This window comes from Strongylocentrotus purpuratus, unplaced genomic scaffold (genome assembly GCF_000002235.5).
Source record: "Strongylocentrotus purpuratus isolate Spur 01 unplaced genomic scaffold, Spur_5.0 spur5_scaffold_20, whole genome shotgun sequence".
Lineage (NCBI taxonomy): Eukaryota > Metazoa > Echinodermata > Echinoidea > Camarodonta > Strongylocentrotidae > Strongylocentrotus > Strongylocentrotus purpuratus.
In genome coordinates this window covers 24,604,769-24,618,111 of record NW_022145606.1, presented here as the reverse complement: position 1 = coordinate 24,618,111, position 13,343 = coordinate 24,604,769, and the positions used below count along the sequence as shown (strand labels likewise).

At 36.7% G+C, this 13,343-nt stretch overlaps 1 protein-coding gene across 1 annotated transcript; it reads left to right on the top strand.

Annotated features, from left to right (window-relative positions):
* Positions 1-2,179: 2,179 nt before the first annotated feature.
* Positions 2,180-12,568, top strand: LOC105439655 (arylsulfatase J). The gene is made up of 7 exons (XM_030993074.1): positions 2,180-2,536; positions 5,515-5,701; positions 6,699-6,883; positions 7,631-7,838; positions 8,975-9,227; positions 11,231-11,430; positions 11,724-12,568. The coding sequence occupies exons 1-7, from the start codon at positions 2,261-2,263 to the stop codon at positions 11,993-11,995; spliced, it is 1,581 nt and encodes a 526-aa protein (XP_030848934.1). The 5' UTR covers positions 2,180-2,260; the 3' UTR covers positions 11,996-12,568.
* The last annotated feature ends 775 nt before the right edge of the window (positions 12,569-13,343 follow it).

Below are 13,343 nucleotides of genomic sequence, written 5' to 3'. Positions count from 1 at the left end.
TTTTTGTGATTCTGATACTTGCCCGATTTGTGAGATAAAGATTTACATTGACCTTTGTTATTGGCGAAGTACAAGGTTATGGAAGATTACAGTGCTCGTTACTCATTATTTGTTAGTCAGAATCTGCTCAGTTCTTTATATTCCCTACACACTTGATTCAAGCGAACCCGCCGAAGAGGGCGTTATCAACAAACTCATGTTTATGCTCATCAGCTCAGCCATTTCCGACGGGCGCTATTTAATTACTACGCCATCAGCGGCTGGTAGTAAGTAAGTAGAGGGAGGTAGCGTTGGTGTGGTGGAGATCAAAATTAAATAGGCCAGATTTTCGACTAGTACGTATGTGATGAAATCTAAAAATTATATATGTAGCTAGAGTGTTTTCCCCCAAAGCTGCAAAAGAGAAAGGTGAGAATAAAATAGAGGGAAAAAAAAGGAACGGTAGGGAGAATAAATAGTGAGAAAGAAAGAGAGAAAACGGGATTTAGGAAAAGAGAAGGGACCAAAAGCATGGAAGACAAAAAATACATAGCAAGGAAAGAATATAAAGATAGTATACAAAACAGGGGCGGGGCACGTGACGCCAATGCGAATTTTGTTTATATTTATTTAATATTTGCCTTTTGATCCAGGCACTATTTGTGTACATGTTCCTCGTTTTAAATCATCAATTATCAACAACCTTTAGTGTTTGGTGGGGGGGGGGGCATTTTAAGATTTTGTATGTGTTGGGGGTGGGCAGGGCCCCAAAGCCCCATTTTTTGGAGCCGCTACTGGCATGGCCTCCCCAAACGTGGACCTGAAACCTGGACCTGGAAACTACATTTACATTGAATTCAAGATGAAGTTTAGTTCTTGTCATGCAATTGCAATGTTAAGAAAGTATGAGAGGGACTAGTTGATCATATATCACATCGATATTTATTATACTGTGAGGTTTTTTGAAACCTTAAAATAAAAAGTGATTAAAGCTATGAGTTACATGCAACGTAAATGTGTATATATGGGACTGCACAAGCATGTGGCATGAGAGCGGTTGTCCACAACCTTTACTACTATTACTTGTCATATTTCGTGACTAGTTGATCATATATCACATAGATATTTCTTATACTGTGAGGTTTTTTGAAACCTTAAAATAAAAAGAAATTAACACAGTCTAGCCATGAGTTACATGCAACGTAAATGTGCATTGGGGACTGCACAAGCATGTGGCATGAAAGCGGTTGTCCACAACTTTTATTAATATTACTTGTCATATTTCGAGTATGAGAGCATTTTGAATAAAGAGCCATTCTGTTCAAAGGGGCGGTTTTCTATGATACTCATCCACACTAACAAACAAAGAATGAAAAAACCTTACACAAAGTCATATAAACCTTACCGAGTGTTTATTTGTTTGCAATATTTTGTGTTGTTCTTATTCTGTAAGTTTGTTGTTGTTGTATTGTTTGAATGGGAATTACACCTTTCAAGTTTTTAAAAACTTTTCTTTGTACTTTCAATTTGTTTCTTTTATTACATACATTTAACAACTAAATTAGTCATACCCTTGTAAATGTGATATTTTTGTGTTTTTAATAACTTAAGCAAGAAAGGTGGACTGGACAAATATGAGGGTCTTTGTTGGATTCCTTGTAGATGTAAGCTTTAATATGTCACATTCTCCCAAGAAACATAAATCGGGACAAATCATATTTTGTTTATACTCCAAACATTACAAAGCTTGGTAGGGGTATGCATAATAAATTTGTTAACTGTATGCGTATAAATTAATTAAATTTACACTGTATATAACATTGTCATTATTTCATTGAGACAAAGCATACATTTTACGGTTGAACATTTGAGCAAATAAAATAAAACGTTGAATGCTTGTCCAGACAGGGTTTCCTTTAAAGGTTGGACTTTGCCCCTAATTTGCCCTAGATATCTCGGCTAAATCTCGGGTCAACGGAATAATAGAAGGGAGCGCTTTGCATACAGAGAAAGCTAGGCAACACGGCACAATAACTTAACAGCCAAAATACTATTTTGTAACATCGTCGTTTTATTTTTTTTGGACTACTATTTACATTACTAGAAATACCCATAACAAATCGTCGGTGTTTGCTCGGTTCAATTTGTGTTGAGTTGTGTTCATGCGTAACTTGTGACTGTTTGATTGCAGTGTAAAAGCAGCTTAAAGATTTTCGCCTTCAACTAGAACCAAACATGCGATACTAGTTTAATAAGTTCAATCATTGCAATAACCCCCAAAATGGCTGTTCGACACCTCGGTGAGTTTGTCGTGATTGTATGCCTGACGTTGGTCACATCTGGGTCCTCGTACGCGGAACAATTACCCAATGTCGTGTTCATTCTCGCTGACGATTACGGATTCAACGACGTCGGCTACCATGGTCGATTGCACGGGTCTGCGATACTGACGCCGAACCTGGACCGGCTCGCAGGCGAGGGTGTTAAGCTAGAGAACTACTACGTTCAACCGATCTGCTCTCCAACGAGAAGCCAGCTCATGTCAGGAAGATACCAGGTAAAAACCAGGAATAATTAATCTAGCAATATATATATATATATATATATATATATATATATATATATATATATATATATATAAACAGATGTGAATAAATTATAATAAATACACATAAATATAAGGATTACAAATAGAGAAATTAGTAAATGACTTCTTTATCGTTCGTTCGTGTCTCCTTAGATCAAGATTACTGTATCTTGATCTTCAGAGTAGTTGCTACAACTGGCCGTGTCAAACACGTTGCCCCGTGGTGCGAGATAGGACTCTTGTAGCATGCCCCCACTTTTTTTTATTAAACTGCTAGACTATAGTTTTGTTCAGACGGAGGCAAGTTACCCTAGGGTAAAGGTCGTGTTAAGAGCTAGTCGGAGTAAATATGGTGAGGTAGGTGTAAAGATAGGAGTAGTGACCGTCTGAACGATGATCGTGTTAGTCACACCCCGACCTATTTACTCCTAGAAAAATCCAGGAGTAACTCACTATTAAATAATAATAATAATAATAATAATAATAATAATAATAATAACAATAATAATAATAATAATATTAATATGTCTTGTTTACCCAGGGTAGCTTCATCAGTATTCATACTGTTCTCCCTGACGGCCCTGCAATCATATCAGGGACTTTTAGATTTACACGTCGACAGCTTTGACTGCAACGTGTGACGTCATTTTAAGGCACTGCGCATGCTATTCCCCTTTTCTCAGGGTTTTTCCCCAAATGACAACACGAGTTCGAATCGCGGGGGACTTCATGCAGTTCTAATGTGGTGGACTGGTAGCCGCCGAAGTACTATTAAATAATAATAATATAATAATAATAATAATAATAATAATAATAATAATAATATTAATATGTCTTGTTTATCCAGGGTAGCCTCATCAGTATTCATACTGTTCTCCCTGACGGCCCTGCAATCATATCAGGGACTTTTAGATTTACACGTCGACAGCTTTGACTGCAACGTGTGACGTCATTTTAAGGCACTGTGCATACTATATACCAGTGAGCGGGCCTTGCCCCCCCCCCCTTCCGCAAAAGAGAGAGAGAGAGACAGAGAGACAGAGAGAGAGAGGGAAGGAAAAGAAGGGAAAGGGAAAGAGGAGAGAAAGGGAAAGAAAGAAGAGGAAGAAGAAAATAAAAGGGGGAAGAAGGAGATCGGGGGGGTGCGAAAGGGCCTTGCCTCCCAGGCTGTTGCCTCCCCCCGCCCCCGCTAAAAAAGAGAGAGAAGGAAGGAAAAGGGAAAAAATAGAGCTAAAAGGGACCAAAAACGAGGAAGAAGAAAAAAAATGTGAAAAGAATTTCGATGCGGTGTTCGAGTAGAATTCTGTGAGATGATGATATACTTTCTCGTAGCTTGATGTGACGAGGTGTCTCTATCCAGATATCTGTTGATAGTACTATAGAATATAGATGCCTGAAATGACCTTCTGCCCGTAACCGACAAGTCACCGCATTAAAATTAAATTGCAAATAGTGTTCAACAACACGATGGTGGATGCAACTTTCTAATATTCGAAGATATATGACCTTCAGACCATATTGTTTTATTATTTTTTATTCAATCAATCAACGTCAAAGAATTGATTTATCATCGTTCTTCAATTTAGCATTTCACCTTTTAATGTACTTTCATTCTTATGAATCACGAAAGAACACTGAATTGGATTCTTCAATGTTTGTTTTGATTAATTTCCTCCCCTTTCCTTCTCCCTGTTTAATACTGATAAAATTTCAATTTTTCTTAATCAAGGCAAAATATTATTTTCATTTTTTCTTTATGCAAGTAAGGAAGAGAGAGAGAGAATATGTTAAGTGAGAATTATCGAGTACAACTATGAATTGCATCCTTTTCAATATTATTCAATTCGCTGAAGATATTCAGAATATGAATATGATAAATCCTCATAATACACCAACGCTGTTCAACGCATCCTACGCTCCAACCATAGCCCATACGCCAATGCACCATATTATAGTATTAATGACTGCTTTGAGAGAAATAGTTGTTTTATTACGCTCAAGGGAAGGTTAGAATTGTGCTATTCCCCGAGGCTTGCCGAGGGGAAAAACCCAATTGTAACCTTCCCGAGAGCGTATGAAAACAACTATTTCTCGAATATTAAAGCAGTCATTAATACTTTTATATGCCGAAAAAATAGACTAAAAAATAAAAAATAAAAAATAATTTACATTTATGTCGAAGACGGGATTCGAACTCTTGCGTACAACAAGAGGTGTATCGAAAACCAACGCTTAGACCACTCGGCTATCGCGCGCCGTTACCATGCTTGGCAGTTTTCTCCAATATATACATTCAAATGGATTGAAAACGGCTCCGCGTGAGGGATGCTTCGCAAAAGCTCCATGAAACGGACCCTTCTTTTACTTTTGCAATGCATATTGGCACGAACTTAGATCAAGATCTATCGGCAGATGTTGTTTTTTTGTTTTTGAGAGTTTATTTTCGTCTTCATGTCAACAATGCAAGATAAAATTGTCGGTAAGATCGATCGAGATTCAATTGTATTGAAATTGCCGACCAATTTTTCGCACACGTATGGTATCTGAGGGACCAGTCACTAAAGAGGAAATAAAGGGAAGGAAAATTAAGAAAGAAGTAAATAAAAGAAGGGGGATATCAGTAGTAATTTTCCCGCCAACAAGTTGCGGATCGGGATCGGGGTGGGGCAAAAGTACCATTTGCTTCGAGGCTGCGCCTCTCAGCAAATAGTACTATTGGGGTCACCTCTTGCACATAGTTTTAACCCAGAACCTCTCAATACAGTGTATATTTGTATACTAAATCCACACAGGTATCGAACACGGAGTCATGAGACACCCTTAAATTATTAATAAACACAGTAGCATTTTAGGAAACGAGCTGTTCATATAATGATTATCAACGAGGATGAGGGACAAAGTTTCTCTATAATGTATCCACGTCATCATAGTGATATATTCTTTACCAGATCCACACGGGTCTCCAACACGGCGTGATCAGACCTCCCCAGCCGAACTGCCTCCCGTTGGATGAAGTCACGCTCCCGCAGAAACTCAAGGAGAATGGCTACGCCACTAACATGGTCGGTAAATGGCATATTGGCTTCTACTTGGATGCTTGCTTGCCAACTGAGAGGGGCTTCGATTCTTACTTTGGTAAGGCTTATTTTAATGAGCATTATTTAACGAGTAATAAATGTACCACTACTGCTACTTGTACTACTACTACTAAAATGTTGATAATAATAATGACAATAACAACAGAAAATACAATAAAATGATAATACTATTGATAATTTCTATAAAAAAAAATAATGAAAATAATAATAATATTTATAACAATAATATTGATGATAATAATACAAATAATAAGGATAGTAATAATATCACAAATATTAGATATAATGATTGTTATTAGTATTATTATTATTGCTACTATTATAGTGTTGTTAATTATTGAGATAAAATAAACATGGTTAATAAAAATAATGGCAACAACAAGAACAATAATGATTAAAGTAATAATAATAATGTTAACAATACTAACAATAATAATAATACTATACAAACAATAACAGTTATACTAAAATTGAATTATAAAAGTATCACTAATAATCATTGCAATGGTATAATGATAAGTAACATCCAGAGTCAAACGTGCTTTAAGGGCAACCTGTATAGACAGACCACCTGTCTATACAGACCATATTTTCTGCAACCCTCGAAAGTAATTAATTATGTAAACATATATGAAAACATAGGCCTATGCTAAAGGAAGCTGTACATAAAGATCACCTGCCTAGAAAGATCACTTTTCGTGTCTCCCGTTAACGATTTTTATGTACAGGCACTATGAATATGACGGACAAAGAAAGCAGACAAAATATACAGTTCATCATTCTACCCTCAACAATTGCTGTGGTATACAATGGAACATCCCTTCACTGCTATTATGTAAAAATAAGTAGCACAGGTGAATATGCATTTGACACCTGTTCTACACATTTTTACATAATAGCAGTGAAGGGATGTTCCTTTGTCTACCACAGCAATTGTTGAGGGTAGAATGAGGAACTGTATATTTTGTCCGTCATATCCATAGTGAGGTTTCACTGTATTCTCACTGAACATTTTTGTTCTTCTTTTTTATCAGGATACCTGATAGGAGCTGAAGACTATTACACGCACATGCGCTCCTACAATGTCGGTTCCAAGACCCTATCAGGATACGACCTACACGCCAACAAGACAACTGTCTATCAATACAAAGGACAGTATTCCACCCATCTCTTCACGAATAAAACAATTGATGTCATAGAGAGGCATGACAAGACAAAGGTACGTTTACGTGGACAGTTTTTGAAGAGCTCGTTCCCAAAATAATATTTTTGTTTTCATTTTCATTTTTTAAATTTTACTCGTTTGCATCATTATTTTTATTTCATTGCTAATTAAATGCACATATTTTTCCTTTTTTTCAAAATTCTCCCAGCCCATAGATTAAGAGTGATTTTTTTTAGAGGTTGGTTTTATATATGCTTTCTAAACACAAAATAGTTAAATGGTGTTTGGCACACTTTATTTAAAGGCAACTCATAAAGACCGTCAACACTACTGGGCCAGAAGGGATAAGACCACACAGCGAGGTCACTGACAGGTGGCTATCTCATTAACTCAGCTCTCAACTAACATAAGAAAAAGGGGATCATGGGGGACCAACAGGCACCGATTGGGGAAGTTTTCTATATAGAGGTAGTAAGTAGCTACAAGTAGGACAGTGGGGCTTTAAGGGCACTCTTTCTGTATCTGACTTACTTTAGTTGGATAAGAAAATCTTCACGTCTTCGAGCTCAGCCAGTTTGCAGGGAAAGTGTTTCTACGGATTATTTGAGCATTAATCGTATTCGTTCTTTTTCATTGTATCCTTTTGTATTTGTACCTTAAAGCCATTGTTCATGTACATTAATTACTGTAGGTAGTAGAAAAGTTTCCCCACCTCAGAGCTTAGCCACCTTTCATGAAACATATTTCTATGGATTATTTGAGCATTATTTTCATTTTTTCTTTTGTATTTGTACCTTAAAGCCACTCTTCATATACCTTGCATATCAAGCTGTACACTTTCCTTTGGAAGTACCTGACAGCTACATGGACCCATACATGAACATCACAGACAAAAACAGACGTACCTATGCCGGAATGGTATCTTGCATGGATGAAGGTGTAGGAAACGTCACAAGAGCTCTAAAGGAAGCTGGTCTTTACGATAATACCATCATCATATTCTCAACAGGCAAGGAAATGCACGTATTTATATTTATATGTAACCCTATCGAGACAGCTCTCTCCCCCCCCCTCCCCCCCCCCCCCAAAAAAAAAAAATAAATAAATAAATAAAAAATAAAAAAATAAATAAATAATAAAATAATAATAATCATAATAAAATAAAAATCATCAATGAAAAAAGATGCAACTAAGAACAAACCTTTAAAGGGAAAGGGGGAACAAAACAGGGAAGAAATACCAGATGCATAAGTAGAAATGGCATTTCTGTTCATATGTACATGTCTACTAAATCTATTTAGGTTGAGTGACCATGATTTAAATTAAAACAAAAAAATAAACTTTAACATCCTTCAAACAAAGGAAACAAAAAGGGAGGTTCAAAGTAATTTTTTCGAGCATAATTTGTAATTTTCGTAGCTTTTCAGGAAGGTTCATAGCCATGTATAGCTTTGTGAGACAGCACATTACATTGCAGCAATGTAACAATAATGGAAAATCATTTGTTGTTAATTTGAAGAACTTCAAGTGATTAGTTAAGCCATAAAATCCTGTTATGAAGATGGACAGGACTTATTTTATACACTTTAAACATGTCCACTGTGTAAGGTACAGGTAAACGACCTTTACAAAATGGCTGGACAATAATTGAGCATAATGTAAACACAATTTTCGACAGTAGATGGCGACATTCCTGCCACATTGTACAAGTTACACATGCGAAGATACAATACTGGGGAAGACGATAAGACAATGTTTTTTTTTTCCCGGCTTCCATAGAGAATGTACCGCAATGTCAACTAATTCCTTATCTTACTAATTTATTTTTCAGGTTTTATGAACTTCCCCGATGGTTTAATGAGATCTATGTAGGCACCATCATAATCTGGTACTTATAGTTTATTGGTTCTGAAATTATTATTTCTTCCCAGTTCTCGAGCCATTGTATTTGCATTGGAAACGGAAGAGCCTTTGCCGAATGTACCAATGGTCGGTACTGCCCTCTATGGCCGAATACCGTAGATGCGGTAGCGAGAATTTTAGCAGGATGGTATGGGTAATGTAGTGTTTTGCAGTTTTTGAATGCACATTTGATCACTTATTATTATAGAATTCAATTTAGGTTTCCTTCTTTTTCTTGAACAGATAACGGGGGTCCAATCCAAAGCGGTGCCAACAATTGGCCACTTCGGGGAAGCAAAGGATCCCTCTGGGAGGGAGGGATCCATGGAGTGGGGTTCGTACACAGCCCTCTTCTACCAACGTCAGTCAAAGGAACGGTGAATCATGAATTGATTCATGTGAGCGACTGGCTACCGACTATTGTAGCAGGCATTGCAGGTGGAGCGTTGAATGGAACTAAACCCTTAGACGGCTACAATGTCTGGAGCTCTATCAGGTACCCTAGCCACCAGGAACTCTCCCTTTCCTCTACTTCTTTTTGAATCTAGCGAATCGTTATATTTGAACTCATATCAGGGATGTTTAAAGGTATAAGAATCTTCTATTATGTACTTTTTTCATTAATGGTACTATGTCCTATTTGCAGGCCCCAAAAACTGAAAAGGTTAAATTCCAATGGCATTTGAAAGATGATACTGATTTAGAACTTCCCAAAAAGTGGGCTTGAAAATGTCTTTAAAGGTGAAATTCAAAGAAGATCACAAATATGTCAACTAATGTATCACTAGAAACTGGTAAGCTAACGGATGGCCATCATACAAGCTTTAGGTCAACTACATATCGGGTGATTTATAAAAAATACAAATACAACCACCTCCATAGCAGCTGGGATATACGAGAGATTCGCCGGAAAAATAACGATGTTTTAATGACGTCACTATATGGACCAACACTGCCCAAGCAGACGACATCCCATAGAGAATGACCATAATTGCAAAGCTATTATTTCTCAAATTATAATGAGTTTAGTGTATATAAATGTAATAAATGTCAAACCATTCAAAAGGGAGTATGGCCCGATTCTGATAACTAAAATCGTTTGCTTGTAAATACTCAGGATAGGGGTTAATTAACAATCAAAGAAACCAGACTTTCGAATTGAAAAACCCCCGGAATGATATTAAGGACGGCATTTGTTCCCTCTTGAAACGCCGAACATACCGCGTAGTGTGCAGCTGAATATACAACGACGTCTTATTTTGCTTACAAGCGACAGATTCCTTTATTTTAATATCGCTGCATTTGTCATCAAAATAAACCATGCGCGGGGTTTAGAGTGAGGCAATAGATTATACATTTAGCCTGACGGTAGTGAAGTAAGAGAAAGACCTCAAGAGAAGATGAAAACACAGGCACTGAAAATGTGTGAGATGTCATGGGACATCGTCTGCTTGTACAAGTCATGTCCATACTGTGATCTCACACATCTCAGCAGCGTTCGGAGAGCTCTTCGGGTGCTATGCCGGGGCTGTATTTAAGCGTTTTGTAATTTATGATAATCATAACTTCGAATGTTTCCTAGCATTGAATTGTGATAACCTTGTCGAATCAAAGTTTGAACTTGCAATAATGAAAATAAAGTTAGTTTTTTTAAATCAATGAATATCTACTTTAAGTGGGAAAATAATGACTATTAGTTGTCGAATCGACTAAGTGATAACAATACAGTACGTAATAGTCTGATTTTCAGACCATTGAACAGAATGGTCGTACGTTTTGTGCTGCGCAAAGATTCAAGCAGTTTAATTTCGGCCATTACAAGAAGTGGGTTATTGATGTTACTTGTAGACAGATGCTCATGTACCCTTTACAGCTCTGTTTATGTATGTTTTTACCAAAGAAGAGAAAAAAAGCCAGTCAGTCACTCAAGTAACAGTGAATTCTAGCAAGTAAACGGGTTTCCTTGCATAATTTGAATATTAGGACACTGCTAACGTTTAAATTTCACAGATAGGACATACCAGACATATTCATAATGGCTGCAAAAGGGACAGAGTATCTTTAAAGCGCAACTCCATTTTGGGGAACTTTTTTTGTATTATTAAAAACTTTACGTATTTTGGTAAATTCTTCTCTTCCGAGACAGAACTTTCCTTTGGGACTCAATTAATCAAATATTGTTTTTCTAACTAACAATATTTTTCTTTCAATGCTACATTGTTCAAATGAAAAAAGTATATTTGGGTAAACTTTTGATAGAAAAGTTGAACTAAGGGCAAATTTCGATCGAGAAACATTGATTGTGAAATTTCTCAATTTGTTGCTTATTTAAAGATTTGGAAGCCTATTTTCCCATTAAAAAACCTGGCGTCAAACGCAATGTGGTTGTGTTTTAAACATGGACTCAATGCGCGAAGGGATTTTTGCCGATGTCAATAGGTGAAACTCAAGGATATTGAAATCGCGTTTTTATTTACTTTCGCATTTGTAATTATTCAGTGGTACAGCCTCGTCCCCTCGAAAGGAAATCTTGCACAATATCGACTCGCTTTACATCGCTCCCGAGATTCTACCGAGTTACTTTGATGGCGAGGATTTTCTGTGGCGATTTTTGGCGCGAGTTTTGGAAGACAAATTCGATACGTCAATAAGAGCTGCGCTACGCGTCGGAGACTGGAAAATAAAGACAGGGCCAGACGGTGAGTGCCAAATTATCTCAAAGTTATTCGCTCATGTTCGCAATATCACAGATAAACTACGACTACTTCTTGTAGCAGTACTGGTAAAGATACTTCCAATTCTACTATTAATACTACTACGACTACGACTACTACTTCTACTACTACTACTACTACTACTACTACTGAAACTTTCAACACTAGTACTGCTACAACTACCACTAGTATCACTAGTACTACAGCAAATTTTGTCGTCGTTGTCATTTACGTAAAAAACGTTATTTCTCCATCCCATCCTCTCTTTGTGACAATAGCATCGGCATCCGATGTGTGGCAGCCGCCAGCCGAGTCCGGACTCCATACGATATATCCGATAGAGAAACCGAACCAAAAGGTATGGCTCTTCAACATAACCGCCGATCCTCTGGAGCGAACCGATCTTTCAGGAAAGTATCCGGATGTTGTCGATGAGTTTCTTCAGAGATTAGAGGAGTATTACAAAGGTTCGGTTCCCGTGCGGTATCCAGATCCGGATTTGGAAGCGGATCCAGCCTTGCATGGCGGTTCATGGGGTCCATGGGAGTAAATCCATAGCAGGTTTAAGGTGAAACTGCTTCAAACGATAAAAATAGCAGTGGTTCTACTAGGACCCGACCCCCCCCCCCCCCTGACCCATATATGACATGAAAATGGTTGGATAGAGAAGAGGAATGAACAGAAAAGGAAAAATAAAATGGAAAAAATAAACTGGAAGAAGAAAAGATGAAGCATTGGCTGAGCTAATTGATTTGTCAGATAATTTCGTAGCAAAACAGCTCATCAAAATCCAGGTGAAATTTGTGTTTGTTTGTCGTAGAACTTTCGGACTTTCCCTCCATCCTGTGGCAGAAAATCCTTGATCCACCAATTCACGTTGCAGTAACCCAACGGCTAACAAGACCGACAACAAGTAATTTTACGACAAGTATTAACCCTGATTTAAAAAAAAGAAGAAGTTGTTGTTATTTACAACGACAAATGAATACAATTGATCTAGACATCACAGAAGAATCTGTTAAAAAGCAGAGGTAAAATAAAAATGTTATTTATATTTACTATTTCATTAAACTTTTGATGTAAGGTTCAATTGATACATATTCTGAATAAATTCTAAACTCGGCTTCTAATCGAGCGTTTAAACTAGAAATAAGAGGCAAAAGTATTGCTAGCTTGTTCCCTGTTAAAAACATGAGTTCATTAATGTTCCACAAGACAATTTATATCATGAGAAACATGTTCTTTCTTTCTTATAACATAACTATTTTAATTTACTACACTTCTATTTTCTCTATGGCTTATATATATATACCATACAACGACAGTATAATGCAATGATTGTGCACTCATATTGATATGGAATTTACAATACTCTTGTCTATGGAAGAACGTGTGTTTCCTGAAAAAAAATTCAAGAAATCTGAAGTTGGTCAAATTCACGAAAAATGAGATACATTTAGGTCTTGCCTTAAAAAATAGAAACATTTTAAACTATAATTGCAGAATTTATTTGGAGAAAAAAATGGTGCTCATTATATAAATGTCTTACGTACCGAAAAAATAATAACCTATGGTTTCTACAGTTTGGTTTTAGACACGGTAATACGACGAATATGGCTCCTCTTGAATTTGCTATTACGATATCAATGTTTATGAGACTAAATATTTTTTTTTGGTGATATTTTTTAAGTATTCAATTATATTAATCACAACAAAATCTATCGACGAGATTTATCGTCACGATATCCATGGAATAACACTAAAACGGTTTTAAAATGATTTCAATGACAGCAAACATTTTGTATTTGTATACAATAATAAATAAAATAAATGAAATATGTGTGATATAAATATAGGAGTTTCCCAAGGATCGGTAGTGGGACCGCTGTAGTTCCTTG

Coding starts and splice junctions, on each gene's coding strand:
- LOC105439655 (XM_030993074.1), top strand. CDS start 2,261: ATGGCTGTTCGACACCTCGGTGAGTTTGTCGTGATTGTATGCCTGACG. Junction 5,702..6,698: donor GGGCTTCGATTCTTACTTTG/GTAAGGCTTATT, acceptor CTTTTTTATCAG/GATACCTGATAGGAGCTGAA. Junction 9,228..11,230: donor AATGTCTGGAGCTCTATCAG/GTACCCTAGCCA, acceptor GTAATTATTCAG/TGGTACAGCCTCGTCCCCTC.